Source organism: Acomys russatus, chromosome 17 (assembly GCF_903995435.1).
Source record: "Acomys russatus chromosome 17, mAcoRus1.1, whole genome shotgun sequence".
NCBI lineage: Eukaryota > Metazoa > Chordata > Mammalia > Rodentia > Muridae > Acomys > Acomys russatus.
In genome coordinates, this window is record NC_067153.1 from 9648578 (window position 1) to 9669623 (window position 21046).

Sequence of the window (21046 nt, forward strand, 5' to 3'; positions counted from 1 at the left end):
TTTACCAATGCAAGGTGAGGAGAAGGCTTTACCTTGCTTTGGGGTTTCCTCAGAACTCTACAATTTATTTTGTCCTAATTTTCTCCTGGCTCAGCCAGGAAGGCAATGCATTTAGAACCCGCCAATTCATAAATCTAAGGACCAACTGGCCCCAAGGGGACAATAACATTTTGAAATCACGGCTTTGTAAGTCAGCTGGGAAGCTCCCATTGGGTTCTCTGTTCTAACGGGATAGATTCTGGCTCAACAGAGAAATGTGAGGTGTGACACTCAGTTAGGGGAAGCCATCCTATTTTCTCCTTCATTTTCTGGGTGGTTTCATGATAGCAGCTTCCCCAGTGACCCAAGAATATTGCCAGGTGACCTATCATTGAAAGCCATAATTTATTTTAAGTTGAAAAAAAAATAAAATTGGAAATTGTGTAATAAATACAAGTAACTGCGCACAAGTCTTCTTGTTTCTAGCTGTGTTTCATAAGTCATCAATTTTTGGACTCACAAGGAGTTTGGCTTCTGATGGCCAGATACTGCATGCTGCTTAGTGTGTGTGTGTGTGTGTGTGTGTGTGTGTGTGTGTGTGTGTGTGCGTGCATGTGTGTGTTACACAAACTGGGGAAGTTCTATTAGCATTGAACCTCTGGCATCAGTCATTTGATTCTATATACAAACTAGCTTATCCTATTCTTACAGTTAGAAACAGTACCCACCCCACCCCCGCCAAAAATAATACAAACAGAAGAGAACAAGAGGCAACAAAACACTTGTCAATTTTCAAAACTAGAACAGCCATGTACCAGACCATGACTAAGAACCACTAGAAACAAAATGACATCTTATCAATCAGGTATGACTTGTTACACACAGAAAGCATAAATATACAGTAAGGAACTTTGTATATAGCTCAGCAGAATCTGTACATGTTAGCACTAGGATGAAAGATAGCAGGAATTTCCACAGCATACCCCTAGCTAGAATGCAGTCTCATCGCAGGACCATTTGAAGGTCACCAATGCAAGAACACCATGAGGTGACACTGAGCATTATTTCCACACACACTTGTCTTTGACAATGTACAATGTGAGAAATAAAAGTCACAACTGAGCAGTGCTTAATATTTCCTCCCATGAAAGGAGGGACGGGTGCATTCTCCGGTGACGATCTATAGCCTCATGCCTCCTGCAAGTCCACCATGCCAGGGACATGTTCTAATGACACACTGTGCTCATCACAGAAGTACACATGCATCAGCTCCCACTCAGCCCAACAGGCTCCTGCTACCACAGGCTCCAGATTCAAATCAAAGCATAAATAACCCAGAGTCCATGCTTGGGCACTTCCCTTTGCAATGTTACTAAAAATGAATACTGGTCAGAGCAGTGGGAATGCTGGCCACCAGTGTGGATCAGAGAGTAGCTTTGTGCACTTTTGCAATGGAAATAACAAAAACAAAACAAAACAAAACCACTCAAAATGCCCCAGCTATTTCGTGTATTTTATTGGTTTGCTCTGTCTGTAGAGAGGAAGACACTGTGCTGCTCCTGGGCTCTTTCAATCAGCTTCCTTCTCTTCTTCTTGTTTCTCTTCTCCTTTGCCTTTGGTGTTCTCTTCCCTAGGATGGATAAGAATATAGTGAAAATAAAGGATGTTAGAAAATTCTCTTTCTCAAGAAAAGAAAACACAAACCATTACAGATTTTGTACGAAGCCCATCTGGAAAACATCACCTATGGAAACGGCAGCCTCAAAGGGAAAATTGTTCACATTAATTTTGATGAAATAATAATAATTTCCTAAATTGGATATGCTGTCCAGAACAGGGACGGATCTTCTTGTTACAGGAACTGGCAAAAAAAAAAAAAAAAAAAAAAAAAAAAAAAAAAAAAAAAAAAAAAAACTTCCCAGAGGCTAAATCAGTCTTTCAAATATCATTCTGCCACAGAAATTCCATTTATACACTCCTGTTTCTAACAATGCTACCTTTTACCAGCCATCTTTGTGTCTTTCTGCGGCTCAACATGTCTGTTGATCAAAAGAAAATAAACTTCTCTCAATTGTGAATATACCAGAAGTTTCAAACTCCCTTCTTTAGGAGCATGGAGTTTTGCCTTTAATACCATGCACACCAGGTTCTCTACAGAACAGTGCATAAGACAATTAACTGTGCACATTTTTTTTTCATTTTCTATACAAAACACAAGTGCATAAGAGACTATTCATTATGTGTTTCATCAGTTCCTGTGCAGATTGCCTGGACAGGTCGTTCTTGTTAACACTGAGACGGCTCAGTTGTTCTGGCAAGTGGGTGATATGTATTTTATTATCAGAAAATCACACCAAGCTCTTCTGTTTCTCCCCTTTGCCTTAGCCACTCGGAAGCCTGGACCACAAACTAAACAGTTGAGGATTTCCTCCATCAGGGGTTATTGGAAACAAGATCTCCTCTGCCACTGACATTTTTACTTCTTCCATCTTCTGATTGTGATCTGCATTTCACCTTAGAAGAAATTAATATTTCATTGTATACATGTATGCATCGGATTATGAAATAAAGAAACAATAAAGAAAAGGCACTTGGTTTTGGTTCATTATTTTATATTACAAGCATACAGAAATATGTATTTTTTAAAAGGAGGGCCTGTATCATCACTACGCACCTTCAGCACAGAAAGACTACTCTAGAAAAAAACTCTGGTTATCTGGTTATCTGGTTATCCGGTTATCAACTATCCTTCTGTTGCCTTCTGTGCTTCCAATTTTTACAAGACACAGGTCCTACTCTTAAAGAGTGGAGCTATCAGATACCAAAGCAATCAGCATGGATGGGACATGGAAATCAGCACCCAATCGATACACTTCAATCTTCCTACACATATGAAATTCAATTCCCTGGGCCTTTGTATTACAGCCTAGAACCGGAGAAGGTAGCTGATGTAAAATTAACTAGGTGGGGCTGGAGAGGTGGCTCAGTGGTAAAGAGGACTTGCTGCTCTCGCAGAAGACTTGGGTCTAGCGCCTATGGTGGCTCAAAACCATCTATAACTCAAGTTCCAAATGGTATGAGCCTTTCTAAAATGACCTCTACAGACACTATGTAACTACATGGTATGCATTCAAATGGGAAAAACACTCACACATATAAAATAAATCCTTAAAAATGAAAATAAGAGATGAAGGAGACTTTTTTTCCTAAGGAAACAACAAAAAAGAAGACTTGAGTTTCCCAAGTTAAAGGAAGCATTTCTCATTTCTTCACTTTCTGATTAGATGGTAACTGTTAGGGTTGAGGAAGGGAAATGGTGTTACGACTCAATGCCCCAGCAAAGTGACAGGAATATAGTTAGCATTCAACAAATGGTGCCAGAGTAAAAAAAAATTATCACAAGGAATATGATAAACTTATTTTATTAGACACTACATTAAAATAATGAGAACATGATCATTCCCCCATATTAAATTATAAAGGTCCTTGAAGTTAACTTCTGGTTCTCATTAAATTTTGGCATTAATGTTATAATGGCATTTTGCCATCTTTAAACATAGTTAATCCTACCCAATGAAACCCTAGTCCAAGCCATCATTAATCCAAGCAGCTGTGAAGTTATAACTATGTAGAGGTCCATTATCTTTAATGATGACACGCCTGATGAGTACAAAGAAGTACTTAAGGGAAAACAGCATGTTTAAATAGAAGTGTCAATTACAAAGTTTTACAAAGATTTCTGAGTTCTATGTGTTCCCTAAATAAACAAGTATCTTAAATTCAAAACAATCATTACTGAGTATATTTTTAAAATGCATTTGGTTTACAAGGAGAGCTTCAGGGGTTATGTGTGTGTGAGGAAGGTGGGGAGCATGCGTGAATCTCCCTGGGAAGGGGAAAGAGAATAGACATCATGGGTGGACAGGGCATGTGAGGGATGGAAACAGGATAGATTAAGTGGGAAGGAGAAAGTACTGGGATAGATAACTGGAACTGGGGGGTCACCTTGGGGGTGAACTAAAAACCTAGTACAATGAAAACTCCCTGGAATCTCTAAGGGTGCCCCTAGCTAAGACTCCCTGCAATGAAAGATACAAGCCTGGACTGGCCATCTCCTGTAACCAAGCATAGCTTCCACAAGGGAAATTTGGACACAAACCCAGTGTTTGAACTACAATTTGTCCTGGAGTAAACGTGGCACAGAACTTGTTGGAGTGCCCAACCAATGACTTGACAATAGCTTGACACCTATGCCATGAGAGGGAGCCCACCCCAGATGCTGCCTGAAGGGCAAGAAGTCAGAGAGTCTGAATACCCCAGAGACCTAGAGACCTAGAATAGAACCAAATATGACTAGCAAAATAAATAAATATATAAATACAATAAAAAGTAAATAAAATGATTCCTAATGATATTCTGTTATGCTCACAGACAGGAGCCTAGCATAAGCATCATCTAAGAGCCTTCATCCAGCGACGATGGAAATAGTTGCGAAGACCTACAGCCAAACATTAGTGGAGCTCAGGGAATCCCGCAGAAAAGAAGGATTGATTGTAGAGGTCAAGTACATCCACAAGAAAATCCATAAAATCAACTAATCTGGTTCACGCAGACTGAACCACTAGCCAGGGAGCTTGCATGGACCTAACCTAGGCTCTCTGCATGTATGTTACAGTTGCATAGCTTGGTCTTCTTACAGGACTCCTAACAGTGGGAGCAGTGCTCTAACTCTGACTCTTTTGCCTACTTTTGGGACCTTTTTCCTCCCACTAGGTTGTCCCATCCTTGATGTGCCATATTGGTTGACATCCATGGGAGGTCTGCCCTTTTCAGAAGAGAAACAGTGGAGGAGTGGATGTGTGGAGGGACTGGGAGTAGAGGAGGGAGGGGAACCTGTGGTTAGCATGTACTATATGAGAAAGAATAAATAAAATATTCATTTATTTGGCTTATTATTCCTTTATCTAAAGCTTGGCATTTCTCTGAAATGTAAATTGAAATTAAATGAATGGAAAACAAAGCTAATATTTCTTGCTTAAACTTGTTCTACTGGACTGAAAATGTCAAAGAAAGCTCCTGGCAATCACAATTTCAAAATCTTCATGTGGAAAAGGTCGCTAATATAAAATAAAGTAGATGGGGCTGGAGAGATGGGCCAGTGGTTAGGAGAACTTCCTGCTCTTGCAGAGGACCTGGGATCAGTGCCCATGGTGGATCACCCCCATCCACGACTTGAGTGCTAAGTGATCTGAGCTTGAGTTATAGATGCTTGTGAGCCACCATGGGAAACGTGCACTACTTTCACTAAACCCTGATCTGTGCATAGTACCTCACACTCACACTTTTAAGATGGCTAATTTTGTGTCTGTTACTATTCTAGTGACATCATGAGTATCAGATAGCCTTTGGCTTTGTTATGGGACAGTGACTGACATTTACTTGAGACACTTGGTTTTTGTGGCCTATTCAGTGATGCTTCCAAAACTATAAAATATTCTTTCAAACTATATGGTTATTTCTTTGGTGATTAGTCCTAACAAACAATGATTTGGGGACCTAATGATTTTCCTTTGAAAACTGTTGAATGAAAAAAGAAAAAAGAAGAAGAAGAAAGAAAACTGTTGAATGCAAACTCTCTGCCACTGTTTGATTTATTGCTTGGTTGGTTTTGTTTTGGGCCAGTACAATTTCTGATATTAAATATATTGAAAATAGCAAAGAATTAAGATAGTAAGCCAATATCTGACCACAAACAGGAGTAAATTAACTGAAAATATTTTGTGGTCCACAGTAGACTGTACTAACTTAATGTTCAACTTAAAATAATAAGACAATATTAAAATAAAAGTTATAGAAAAGGATTCCACATACATTTTCTTCTAAATTTGAGACACTGGGAAATTAGGTTAAAACTGAGAAATATATCTAACCCTGCTCTTATTTATTTGATCATTTTATTGGCCATAAATATCCTAATTTTTGCTTCCACTTAATTTCTTTATAACTACCTAGATATATTCTCATATATATATATATATATATATATATATATATATATATATATATATGAGGTTTTAATATTAAAAGTTGGAAAATGACTTCTGGACTTTGTATCATTGCACATTCTCAACAATATTTATGCACATATAAAGGCACGTATAATACTTGTTACCCTAAGAGAAATCCAACAGACTTAACTTTCTTACTCTTTGGTTCATAAGGAAACCCTTTGCTTCACAAAATAAGAAAAAGATGGTTTGGGTTTTTAAGTTCAGTAGCCTCCAAAATATGCAAACTCTACTGACAAATCTACACATTGTTATCCTGAGTGCTTTGCAAACACAATATCCTTGACCCTTTGCTACAGCATAAATCTCCTCAGAGTAGGATAGCCCGACCTGCGGAGCAGATCCACTGAGAGGCGTTCTATGGATGCAGGATGATGACTTGCCTATGTTGCTGTCTTTAACGAAACCAACGTGATTATCAGAGAAAAGCTACCTCCAGGAAGAGAGGATCTGGATACTTGTAGTCAACATCTGTGGTAAGGCACTACATTGTGAGTCCTTACTTTCACATCTATGGTCACTGTTCACCAAAGAGCTATGAGATATTACATGAGAAAGTCATGTTGCCAAGATGAAAGGAAAACAGAGTTATCAAAATGAACAAAACTAGAAAGGTATTATCAAAGCCACATGGTAAAGCAACATAATCTTGTTGACTTACACACATATGGAAATGATCCAAAAAGATATCCTATCCATTTTTCTACAGTGAAAGAGGGGAAATGCTTGTGGAAATATTCCTAACTCTCAGCTGTAGATTGCTGCTATTACATTCATAATAGGGTATGTTATTTTGAAACAAAATATCAGAAAGACTCACAGATTCCGAGAAGATCTGAAAACAATGAATCTGCTGATTTCGTTATTTCACTCTTTCACAAACTCTCAAATCGTACAGTTTTCTTCTTATTGGACTTCAGAAAGAATCTTTGCACTGTTGCAGCAATGGTTCTTATACTTGGATCAGTATGGCCCAGAGACTGTTTAGGGTCTCCATTCTGCTATTGTTTGTCCTGAGAAAGACTTTCTAAGAGTAAATGTAATAGAGGTAAACTGAAGAAATAAAAACAGTAGCTGTGGTTACAAAATAGAAAAGCTTCTCTCCCCATGCGCATGCTTATACATATACATGAAAATGGGAAAGAGGTACATTGTGGCAAGTATAAGTGACTGTATAATTAAGTATAACGACTGTTGTAGCCACAACTATAAAAAAAATCACCTTTGTCCAGGATGCACATTTTGAGGTTTGTGTTACTCCAGAAATCTGAATTCATGAAATCTTTCAAGAAACTAACATTGAAGGATGTCCTATTGGATCCTGCCTGAAGGCAGGGCAAGAAAGGCTGCCTCCACATCCGAAGTCTGAGCAGTCCTGAGTGCAGACGCTGAATGGCAAATTGGCGATTTTTTTTTTCTCATATGGGCAAGCTGAGTTTACAGGAGGATGATTAGCAAAAGAAATTTATTTTTTTAAGAGTGATGAATGATTCTGTGAAAAATTGCCAGTTCGTTCTTAAAATATTTTAAGAGTTCATATAAAAATATACAGAAGGATCTAAATACAATTTATTAAAAAATCAAAATGGCTAAAAAATATATTTAACAATTAAAAATGCCAATGAAATGAGGTGTTGGTGAGGGATCCTTATAAGTAAAAATCCCCCAGCCTGTTAAGAATATGGAGCGGCAAGCGTCGAATACATCACCGAAATGTAACACCGATAGAGCCTGTCTACAAGGCCATCTGGCAATATTCATAGCTTTTGGCTCAGTCCTAGGAATCTATCCTAGGAAAATCATCTAAACTTGGGCAAAACTTTACGCATAGAGATCTTTACTATGATAGTGACAAAACACTGGATTACCTAAATGTCATAGTATAATTTTTCATGGCCTCTTCTTTTTATGGTTATTGAAGCAATAAAATATCCTTGCAAGAGAACTGATGCATTTTCTATTTTAAGGCTAAAACAATTAAATTTATTTCTAAGATTACTACTATTGCATGTCCATAAAATTTATCATTAATGCATTTAAGAAAAATCCTTTAATGTAAAATAGTCTTACTGTGAGCATAAGGAACATCATTCATGTCACACATAATAGGATATAAGGTATAAATACTTAGGAATAACTACCGTAAACCTTTCAGACATTAAAAATGGCTCTTATTTAATAAGGTGCTAGTCTTGTCATTGTTTTGTCTAGAAAGATATGTACATAGTCAAATAAAATTAACAAGCTTGGACCTACCAGTCTGTATTAGAGTTCTTAGTGGCAAATGAAGATCGTGTTTTTTGTACGCATAAGATGGTCTAACCTATTTTCACCCTGTGAAATGACTAGATCAAGTTAAATAACACATCTATTATTTCACATACTTATCTATAGTGGGGACACTTAAAATCTTCCTTTGTAATATATCTTATTTACATATTCTTATTTACATGAACTTGGGAGTCAGGAGTAGAGGAAATTGACAGTTAATGTGAATAGTAACATTAATTGGATTGTTTGGAGATTATTAAAGTTTTACAAATTAAACAAGCCACCTATTAAGAGTTTTGTGAACATATTTCAAAGGATAGATAAAAAAATTCCAAGTAATCGCTTATTCACTTCACTTTTTCAAAAGAACAGATGATTAAAAATCTGTATATATATATATGTATGTGTATATACATACATGCATATGTATATGTATATACACATACATATATATTATATGTCAGTAACAAAAAGCAGGCATTAGTGTGAAAGGAAGTGAAAGGGTTAAGGGTGTCATAGGATTGGTACTAAGGAAGACTGGAGGAAAGAAAGAAAAGTGGGAAAGCAATGCAATCATATCTTAATTACCAAGGACCAAAAAGACAAAATTAGAAAATAAATTTCCCCCAGCATAGCATAGTTAAAGCACTAGGTATAGAAAGTAAAAGTACAGAGAGCAACAAGAGAATTTTTTTAAAAGTCATGTGTCACACATAAAGAAAAACTTATTGGAACTGCAGCTGTTTTCTTGATGGAAACTTTGGAAGCCACAAGAACCATGATGACCACCCTAAACTAATACCCAGCAAAACTATCTGCCAGACTTGGAGAAAGACAAACTTTCCATGATTTTAACAGCCTTAAGAAGAATAAATGTAAGAAAATAAACCTTAGAACTAAATAAAACATACAAAAACCTCTGGGTCATATTGAAACCAGTCCCAGAGAAATGTATAGTTCTAAGGGGTTTTAAAGTTTACCTCCTAAGTGTCCCTCAGTAGAAGAGTGGATAAAGAAACTGTGGTACATATACACTATGGAATACTACTCAGCTATTAAAAACAAGGAATTCCCGAAATTTGTGGATAAATGGATTGAGCTAGAAATGATCATAATGAGTGAGTTAACCCAGAAGCAGAAAGAATCAAATGGTATATACTCACTTATATCTGCATACTAGCCCAAGGGGCATGTCCCACAAAAGCCTTCACTTACCAGGAAACTGGGACAGAGGGGAAGGCATCCTATTGGGACTCTAAATGAGAGACACATGGGAGAACAGCAAAATAAAAGGATACAGAGGGTCCTAGAAATCTACAAGTAGAACAATATGATAGGCAGATTTGGGCCCAGGGGTCCCGCTCAAACTAAGGCACCAGCCAAGGACAATACAGGAGGTAAACTAAGTGCCTATCTTAGAAATTAGAAGGAGTAGCCAGGCTCAGTGGTGCACACCTGTAACCCCAGCACTCGGGGAGGCAGAGGCAGGAGGATCTCAGCCTGGTTTACAAAGCGAGTTCAGCACAGCCAAGGCTACACAGAGAAACTCTGTCTTGAAAAAACAAACAAAAAAAATCAGAAGGAGCACATATGGTCCAGCTACAGGCCAATTATACTGATGAATATAGATTCAAAAGGGCTCAAGAAAATAATTATGACAAAATACATACATACACCAAAAAGAATATCCACTATAACCAAGTTGGTGGCTCTACTCTTGAAATTCAGATGAAGTTCCACATACTCAAGTCAATAAATGTAATAAACTACATACATGAATTTAATACACAAAATACAAAAAACTATATCCACAGCTGAAGAAAAAGCCTTTGATAAAATCCAAAAAGCCTTCATGATAAAAAATAAATAAAAAACCTCTGAGAGAAGGTAGAATTAGAGGAAACATACCACAACATAAAACATGGTTTTATCTCAGAAACCCACAGCCAACAACACTGTAATGCCAAAAACACTAGACGCAGTCCACTATGCCCACTCCTTTTCAGTACTGTGCTTGAAGCACTAGCTGGAGCAATAAGACAAGAGAAGAAAATGACAGAGACTCAAATAGGAAAAGAAAAAGGCAGATTATCCCTCTTTGCAGATTACACTATATTATATATTGGAGATGCCAGAAATTTTACTAGAAAACTTCTAGACACTATAAACAAACTCAGGAATTCAGCAATATATGGAACTGACTTGCACGAATCAATAGCACAAACCAACAACAAACATACCGAGAAAGGAATCATGGATATATTTCTATACACAAAAGCCTCAAAGAGAATAAAACATCTAGGAATAAACCTAACCAAGGAGGTGAAGGGACTTTACATTGAAAACTTCAAACATCTGAAGAAAGAGAAGAAAAACATACTCCAGGACAGAAAGATATCCCATGCTCATGGATTAGTTGAATTAATATTATGAAGTGTACCACTTCATCAAAAGCTTTTCACAGCTTCAAGGCCATCTCAGTTTTTAAAATCCTCATCTCGTTCTTCACAGAAATAGAAACAGCTATCCTAAAATTCACATAGAAGCAAATACCACCCTGGATAGCTAAAATAATCCCTAGCAGAAAGAATAATGCTAGGAGGATTACTGTTCCAGAATTTAAGATATATTACAGATGTATAGTCATAAAAACAATATGATAATATGATATAGGCACATGAACAGACGTGTTGACTATGTAGACTGATGGGACAAAATTAAAGACCTAAACATGAGTACACATAACCTTTAGCCGTAAAACACGCTCTGAACAAAAGAAAATATCTTCAACAAATGGTGCTGGGAAAACAGGATGTACACATGCAGACGAATATCCACTACCTTCCACAAAATCTAACTTCAAGTGGATCAAAGACCTAAATGTGAAACATGAAATACTGAAACTTCTAGAGAGCAAAAGTAACACCCTATATATGACATAGGTGTAGGAAAGGACTTTCTAAATAGGACTCCATTTGTCAAAGAATTGGGCCAAAATTGTCAAATGACCTTCATAAAACTAGAAAGCTTCTGTACAGTTAAAGAAATCATCAGCCATGTGAAGAGGAAGCCCATAGAATGGGAGAAAATTCATTGCCAGATATACATTGAACAGAAGACTAATATCCAGAATTAATAAAGAAAGGGGGGCAGAGAAAAGGACTTGGAGGTGACAGGAAGTTCACAAGAAGCCCAACAGAGCCAATTAACCAGGGTCCAGAGGGGCCTGCTGAGACTAAAGCACCAATCAAGGGCCTTGTATAGACTGGACCTAAGCCCCCTACACAGATATAGCTGATGGGCAGCTCAGGCTTCGTGTGGGTCCCCTAGTAAGGGCAGCAGGGGCTGACTTTGACATGGACTCTGTTGCCTGCTTTTCAATACTTCCCCTTGGCTGGACTGCCTTGATAGGCCTCAAGGGAAGAGGACACTGAAGTGACTTGATGAGCTGGAGTGGATAGGAAGGGGGCTCCCCTTTTTTGAGGAATATGGGAGGGAGAATGGGTGAGAGGGAAAGACAGTCAGACTAGGAGGAGGGGAAGAATAGAGCTCTGACCAGGATGTAAAGTGAATCAATCAATCAATCAATATTTTAAAATTTCAAGACCAAAGCAAATCTAAGAAAAATCATCCTGACCCATTCAGAAAATGGGCATGGAACCTCAACAGTGTGTCCTCTAAAGAAGAAAAACAACAGTGGCTAAACGATAGCACAGAGATGTTCACAGTCCTTTATAGTTAGGGAAATGCATGTCAAAATCACATTGAATCTCATTTTACTCCAGTCAGAATGACAAAGATAACAAAACATCCAACAACAAACACTGGGAGGGACGTAGGGGGGAAAGGAGACCCTCATCTGGTTGTTCAGGTTGCAAAGGGTCTATCCATTCTGGAAATTGGTGTAGAGAGTTTTCAAAAGGCTAAGAATAAATCTACTATGTGAACCAGTCATATCACTGCGTGGAATACATGCACCCAAAAGATTCAAAATTCTACTCCACAGATACTTGCTCAGCCATGGTCATGGTTGCTCACTCCCAACAGCTGGGAAAAGGAAACAACTAAATGTCCTACAACTAGTGAATGGATAATGAAAATGTAGTGCATATACACCATGGAATGCTGTTCTTCTGTAAAGAAAAACCAAGGCATGAAACTTACAGGTTAATGGGTGGAACTAGAAAATATAATATTGGATGAAGTCATCCAGACTCAGAAAGACAAATGTTTCATGGTCTCTCTCACCTGAGACTCTTAGCTCCAAACATTCAAAAGAGTACATACACTGGAGTAACTGCAGAAAAGGAAGAAGCAAAGGTGACCTGCCAGAGCAGGGGAGAAATAGAGAGAACAGCTGGGCGTTAGAGTTCTGATCTTGGAAATAAGAAACATGGGTGAGGGGCCCTCAGGGAGTGGTAAGAGATAAATACAGAAGAAAGGGGATGAATGTAAGGATGTCTGAAAAAGCAATAAAGAATCATAATATCAACTATCTACCTCAAGATACTCATAAGACATGTAAGTTGGTGTATGAAAACATATACGGTTTACATGAAAATGACCCATCCTGGCTGACAATGTTCCCTCCAAGAGCCAAAGGCCATCTAAATCCCAACACTAGACATGAGAGTTGGTCAGAGTTGTCCGAGAGACTCCCAAAACATGACAGACTGTTGCTCTTCCCCTCGGTTGTCCCATGAGGGATGGAAGATAAGTCCCCTATTACTGACACCATGCACTTCAGAAATACGGTTCAGAGGCTACTGAGTTGGAACTGATCTGAAAGCTTCCTCCCTGGGGGCTAGCTTTCAGGGCACCAGAAAGCACCACACAAGCTTCCAAAGCAGCAGCAAGCAACAGTGCTACTCAGCTGTGACTCCCATGAACCACACCAGTGCCCAGCATGGCATAACCCTCAGGGTGCTCACAATAGTGGGAGACATGGTCTTCCCAGGAAAAAGCGCATCAATCGGTTATATACCACCGATGGGTCAACCCCGAAAAAATAAATACAGGTAACATCATACAGAATGAGAAAATTATTCTTAAGGGGGTGTGTGTGTGTGTAACAACAATTAACATGAGAAGGAGAAAAACAACGAATTTGAGAGAGCAAGGAGAGGTATATGGGTGAAGTGTTGAGGAAAGAAATGGAGGGGAAAATAATATAAATATATTATAATCTCAAAATAAAAAGTTAATAAAAGGAAGTGGAGGTAAAGTGACTAAAATTCACTGTATATGTACATGAAACTTTCAGAGAGTAAAAAAAAAAAAAATAGAAAAAAAATCCTATTTTAAATTAAAAACTAACTAAAATTCTGTACACAAACCACACATAACTGTCCAAGAGTTTTTCTTCTGGCAGAGCAGAACAGTGACCCAAAATCAAACACAATGGATGGAACAGACCCCTCTAAGTATACAAACATCAAGCTATTCAGAACATCAGAGTCCACAAAACTTACTGCCTGTGCCAACTGAATTCTTGAAGGGGAAGCTGCTGGCTATAATACTGTCCTTTTACCCCTGAAGGCTGTACTGATGCTTGTGGTCTGTGCTACTAGTTTGTTGTTGTTGCTTTTGTTTTTTGTTTTGTTTTGGTTTGGTTTGGTTTTTTTTTTTGCTGCAATAAAGATAATATAAAATGGCCTCTTTGGTGCTTATGTTAGATGTGTGATTCACTACTTATTTGGCTTGGTTTTAAAATCTTGTTTTATATTCAAAATGGTAGAAATAGAAAACAATTAAACCCAAAAAGCTCTTGCACCTATGTGAACTATCATGCTACTGCTAATGTTTTCTGTACATATTTCAAATGTTCCTGGGCTTAGAGCTGTAAAAATCATCTGTTAGGTATGTCACATGACTTTTATAGGACCAGTAAGATAGTTTCAAGCCCATACCAATACACCTGATGCAATGAGGTCCACAGTAAAGTGATGGGGATGAAATTTAGCTTGGTTCCCTATCAGATTCATCACTCCGGGTAACTTAAGTCATAGATAAACCTCACAAAGAAGGGAGAAAACGTTCAAAGATATGGTTCTCTTTATTTAATTATAGGAAAGAATAAACAAGAAGAAATGACTAAAAATTCTTTCCATAAATACTTTACGTTGACTCTAAACTTCAAAGTTTCTGGGTGGGGGGGAACTCTAAAATAGTTTAGTTCTGTTTGTGTTGGGGGAAATATATACTTCCACCACAAGGGGGCAGTAATTCACTTTTGCACTAAGACGTGGTTTGTTTCAATTGTGCAGAGGAACTTTGCAGTTCTTATTTCTTAAATTCTTTATAACCTCAGTTTAAGGCTTACTTTTTTCCAGAGATCAGTTCTGCAGAGGATTAAACAGTAATGAGATACAAATGCACACAAGGAAAAATATAATTGTTGTCCTATCAAAAAGGTATCTGTAGACAACAGAAAAGAACTGTTAACATGATTCTCCTATACAGCCATTTAGGAAGAAAACTCTACCAATGCTGAATTTTAGCTGACATTTTCTTATGGGGAAGTGAATATATGCTACAGCAAAGAATAACTCTTTTTGTTTTAACTCTAGTTTTCAAGGACAGTTAAAACTAACTCTGGTCTCCAGCAGTTTGTATTTCATACTGGGAGTAAAGGCTGCATGAATCTGACCATTTATGATAAATGTTGACAAAAGCCTCTGGCCAGGCTGGCCTCCCGGCCACAGTGAGTTAGCCCCTGCGAGGCAAGTCAAGAGGCATCGAGGGGCCTTTCAGACATGGTGCTGCTCAAGTTCAGCTCTGCACAGTAGGTCAGAGGCTGAGCAAGGGAGGTACCACATGCCCAGAGAGACCTATCCACTCTCCTCCTCCTGACTAGTAGCAGAGCCAGCTGTAGGCAAGGGTATTAACGTCCCTGTTTCTTCCATAGACTTACCACCTTAAAAAGTCACCATGCACAGATGTAGTTGTTGTCTCATTTTTCAATAAAGACAAAAAGCATTGACAGATTATTAATATTCCCCTTGGTGAATTTTATGACAACTGTCACTGACCACAGCATAACCATTAAAGCACTTTATTGTTACTTTGTTTCTTGGGGTTTTGGTAAATTCACTCTGAATTACTGTTTATTCTTTTTAATGTTTATTTGTTTCTTTGCTTTTTGAGACAGTGTTTCTCTGTGTAGCCTTGGCTGCCCTGGACTCTGCTTTGTAGACCATGCTAGCCTTGAACTCACAGTGATCCACCTTCCTCTACCTCTCTAAGTGCTGGGATTAAAAGAGGGGAGAGCTGGTGGCACTCAGAGGAAGGATAGCAGGCTACCAAGAAGAGACTTGATACCCTATGAGCATATATAGGGGGAGGAGATCCCCCTCAGTCACAGTCATAGGGGAAGGGAGTAAGGGGAAAATGGGAGGGAGGGAGGAATGGAAGGATATAAGGGATGGGATAACCATTGAGATGTAATATGAATAAATTAATAAAATAAAAAAATAAAAACGTGTGCCCCCACACCTGGCTTCTCTTTACCTATTATTAATATTCAGTCTACAAACTTTCCTTAATACAGTGTGAGACTGTGGATCACATGATTACCACGCGTGCATTTTAAGTGCTTTCTGCATATTCTTATCTATGGAACATGTCAGTGACATGTTCTCAATTAAATGATCAGACTCGTTTGCAATTTCATAGCAAGTCTGGAAAGAGCATCAGAATGTGCTGAAAAAAAAAATGACATAAACTTTTTTCATTAGATTCGGAGCTGGGATGTCATCGGGAAATAGTTTCAGGTTTCTCCATGGCTGACTTAATAATAGAACGCCCATCCTAAGTGAATTCTGTTAAAACCAGGGGATGTAATGTCTTCTCTTTGATCTTAAATCAATAACCATTAAGCAAATGATGAAAATATCCAAGAAGTGGTGTTTAACACTATTACCATATAGCAAATGTGAATTTAATTCAGGCTCAACACAGTCTTGGTGGTACTTGTTGATCGCTCATACAAGTGAAAATAAAGTAATGGTTCCTACATGGTGTGTGTGTGTGTGTGTGTGTGTGTGTGTGTGTGTGTGTGTGTGTGTGTATATGTGTGTGTGTGTATATGTGTGTGTGTGTATATATGTGTGTGTGTGTATGTGTGTGTGTGTGTATTTGTGTGTGTGTGTATGTGTGTGTGTGTGTATATGTGTGTGTGTGTATATATGTGTGTGTGTATATATATATGTGTGTGTGTGTGTGTGCGTGTGTGTGTGTGTGAACATACATCATCAGTTCAAGCTCACCACTTAAATTACAGGTACCATATGAAGGTAGTCAATTTCAGCTTTGTTACACAGTCTACGTAGGCTATCCTGACACCATGACTGTGACTTTTTGGCCTCATCTCTTTGTAACAGCCTCAATTTCATTCTCTTTTACCTCAAATGCATATTCCCACAGGGCAGTTCAACATATCTCAGTCGCTCTACAAGATAAACCACAGAACTAGGCATGTCTGCCTTGAATAAATCACTCCTGGCCTAAAGCGAAGAAGTCAGATGATGGCTCGTAGAGCAGTGTGATGCTGGAGTGGGAAGGTACCTGGACTGGAAGATCACAGCTTTGGGGATCACGTAGCCCTAGATTCAAAGCAGAACTATGCTCCTTAGAAGCTAGTGATCTTAGACCGCTGGCGTTCGCTATCACACTTTCAGCTTTCTAACCTTTAAGCAGATAGTAACAATAGAGTTTAAGTGTCTTGGTACTTAACCTTTCCTGTTCCAAATGAAACACAAATTGCTGGAGGCTCAAAGCTAACATCCACAAATGAGAGAAAAAAAATATGAAATACATTTTTCTAGAAACTGATAACCTTTACTCCTAACTTCACAATATGAAAATCATACCTGCCACCATTATGGGGTCAAGAACCTATGGCTTGAATGGCCATAGATCCTAGGGAAGAACCTACTATTAGTCTAACAAACAGAAATAGTATTAAACCAACTTCCAAAGACTTATTATTAGACCTATAGATTAATGCATTGCTCAACCCTCATCAGAGAAATATCTATTTGTAGCAGATAGTGATTAACACAGAGACCTGAAATTGACCAAGGGTAGAGGTTATGAGCCTGTGCAATGCTCAGCCCTAAATGGGACATTTGTACTTTAATCCATTCTCCCAAAGCTCAGGGAACACTGTGGAAGAGGGGTCAGAAAGAATGTGAAGGTCAGAGGCAGTGGATGACTAAGGAAACAGTGTCTTCTGAACAAAACAGGACATCTGATAGAGGTTGCAACAGCATCCACAAGATCTGTATGTGCTTAGGGTGGACGAAATCCCACCATATAAAGGTGAGTTGGGCACAACTCCCTTCCCTAGTTCTTTTTGTGGGTGATGGATGGAAAGACAAGTGGACACAAAGCTGCCACGCCTGGAGGAGCATACACACATGGAAAACTAGCTCCGGTTATGTGCAACAATCAAGATAGCCGCTGTGCTTCTGTGTGAGAGATCTGTCTTACTCTCCAAAACAACTGACTCAATGGACAGTTCTATTTCAAAAGGCAACCTGGTTGGTTTACAAGAATCTAAAACTGTGAATACACGACAATGAAATTGCAGCTGAAAATGTTAAAATATACTATTACATGTGTATTTTCTCAATAAGCACGCAAGGTTGGCATTTCGAAAGTTGAGAAGGAGAGTGTTGGGGATACAGTTTGTTGTACAGCACTTGCCTCACATATCGGGGTTCTAGGCCTGGTTCTGAACGCGCATGTGCACATGCGCGCGCACACACACACACACACACACACACACACACACACACACACACGGGGGCGGGGGGTGGGGAAGGTGAGACAGAAAAGTACCTCATACTTCATGTAACATAAATGCTACTAATATCAAGTTATAACTAGTTGGATTACAGAAAGGAGAAACAAAGAAATATTTAACTTCATTCATCAAGGTGGTTTCTATAAGTCAATTCCATATATGACAGCACCGTCGTTGTCGTCATCATCATCATCATCATCATCATCATCATCATCATCATCATCAGTGTCATCATATTGTCTCGGTAAGCTCTATAACAGACACCAAGTGTTTGACATAGGTTAACTTGTTTAATATTAAAATTGACCTATGCTATAGACTCTAACTCTACCCACTTTTTCAGAAAGAGAACTTTGGGGTCAGAAAGATTACATTAGCCCAGAGGCCACTAGTGTTAAGGGGCAAAGCTGGGATTTAAGCGGTATGTTCCCAAAGCATGTTTATGAATACTTCCTTTCATCACTTTATAATATAATAAGCCTCGTCTTCTGAGGTCACAGAGGAGGTCGGTGTAACTTTCATTCCTTCCATCAAACTTTTAAAAGCCCAGGAACTAGTCATCACTGAGGCAAATGGCCGGACCATTAATTTCATATGTAGAAGCCTGAGACCATCACTGGTTTGATACAATAGTGTGATAAAAGAATACTTCTTATTCATATATGACAAAGAAAAGAAGCATTTCTCAAAATACTCTTAGTACAAATAAATATCAAAATATTGTTTTGTCATTAGAGAATCTTTGTCCAATACCCAAGTACCAACAATGTGCTTTTTAAAAAAAAAAATATTTACTTGTACTTAATATGTATTTACTTGTATTTAATATGTGTGCCTGCACATGTAATTAGAGTTACAAGCAGTTGGGAGCCACCTGACATGGGGGCTGGGGACTGAACTCATGTCTTCTGCAAAAGAAGCAAGTGCCCTTAGTACCTGAGTCATCTCTGCAGCCCATTTTAATATGAAAAATATTTTAATGTGTTTGGCATAGCTCATCACAGACACCACATTTCTGACTCTTAAAAGAAATCTACAGTCTTCAACCCCAATATCCTCTTACGTGACTACCATATGTTAAAACAGCAGAACATGGTTTATTGTTTATCAACCATCTTAACACTAATAAAATTGGTTTTTATTTCCTCAACTTACAGTAGCATTACTTTTGTATTTATTTCAGAAAAAGTATAGATAGTGTCAAACATATATATAAACCAAAATCAATGGCATTTCATACGCATGCATATACAAGATGTGTACTAACTTTTTGACCATTTCTTATTGCAATATTTTATTTTTATGTTATCACCTTACTTTGTCTTGGGTATTAAGGGAAGTCACACAAGCATAAAAATTAACAACTAACACTAACATTTTAAAATATAGAATGAACAATTTACAGTGAAAACACCACTGAATCAGAAATTTAGAAGGAGAGATTCAAATTTGAATCTACTATAATGTCAATAAAAGAGATAACCTGTCGAGAAAAACTGTATAAAGACTAACAATGAGCTTTACATAACGCCAAACTTTTCAGGGCCTTAGCATGCTGTCTTAAGGGCCTGTGATGAAAGCCAGGCTAAGCCTGTGGAACTGAAGCAATTGTACAGCAAGAAAACAAACAGCTGAATTTTAAAATGGGTAAGGGATTGAAAGAGATATTTCTTAGATGAAGAGAGATGAACAGCCAAAGGGTGCTCAACAATTCTAATCATCAGGGAAGTGTAAATGAAAACCACAATGCGCTATCACCTCATACCCATTAAAATGGCTATTATCTAAACAACAGCATATACGGAAGACGGGGCGGAGATGGGCAGCTATTGTGCAACGTTGTTGGGGACATAAGCCAACTGCAACTATTAACATGGAGTTTCTTCTAAACACATAGAACTACTGCATTACCCAGAAGTCCCACTTCTGGGTATCTATCCAAAGGAACTGATATAGGAGCTATTTAAGAGTGCCTTCTGCCTTTCAGCATTATCTACAATAGATAAGATGGGGGAAGCAACCTGAGGGTCCATCTACAGATTCATGAATAAAGTAAGAGTGATGCTCGGTGGAAAACCACACAACCTTCAAAAGAATATCCTGTTATTAGTCACAGTGTAGACAGAACTGGATGGAATCACAGTAAGTGAAACAAGCCATTACAAAAACATAAACAATACCATATGATGTTGTTTATATATAAAACCTATAAAAATTGTCACCACGGAATTAGAATACAAAGGTAGAGGGGAAAGGGGAGGGTGGAGGAAGACAGGATTTGCTTTTTTTAAAAAAAAAAAAAAAAGGATTTGCTTAGCTAAAATGAATACTACTAATGATTAGTTGCATGGCAAGCGATCATAATCAAACATAATTATATATTTCAAAAGGCAAAATTTCCTTGTGATGATGAGGGTCAAGCCCAGGACCTGGTTCATGCCAGACAAATTTTTATTAGTAAGCTGAACACAGTTCTGTTAAAAACATTTATATGTATGATTGCGGCAAGAAAAGTGTGAGACTAAATGTATGTTAATTATCCAGATATCATCTTGTATTACATACAATGTATATACAAAACAAAACACTTACAAACCCATATGCAGAACAAAACCAAATAAACAAATGAAATACATTTTTTAAAAGTTCATACCTAAAAAGTGAAAACAGGTGTGTATGTGCATACGGAGATGAGCAGTGAATATTTATTTTGTTTAGACACCGGAGGATCACCCTTAGCTTTCTTTCAGTAGTAATCAAGATATTATGCTCCTAAGGGATTGCTGAACATATCAATATAAACAGAATAGAGAGTATACCATGTATATTCAAGGCCTGACACGGCAGAACAATGAACAAAGAATTGCCTTTTATATTGAATATAGATTCTTCTCTCATCCTGACCACAGTTTTCCCACCC

At 38.0% G+C, this 21046-nt stretch overlaps 1 protein-coding gene across 3 annotated transcripts in view; it reads right to left on the reverse strand.

The window, feature by feature from the left end:
* Positions 1-1141: 1141 nt before the first annotated feature.
* The window catches only part of Rspo2 (R-spondin 2), a 145864-nt gene continuing 125959 nt past the window's right edge, over positions 1142-21046 (reverse strand). For all 3 annotated transcript variants that reach the window (XM_051159538.1, XM_051159536.1, XM_051159537.1), the window contains exon 6: positions 1142-1609. In XM_051159538.1, coding sequence (XP_051015495.1) covers positions 1494-1609 — 116 coding nt within the window. In that variant the 3' untranslated portion in view covers positions 1142-1493. The remainder of the gene's footprint in view (positions 1610-21046) is intronic.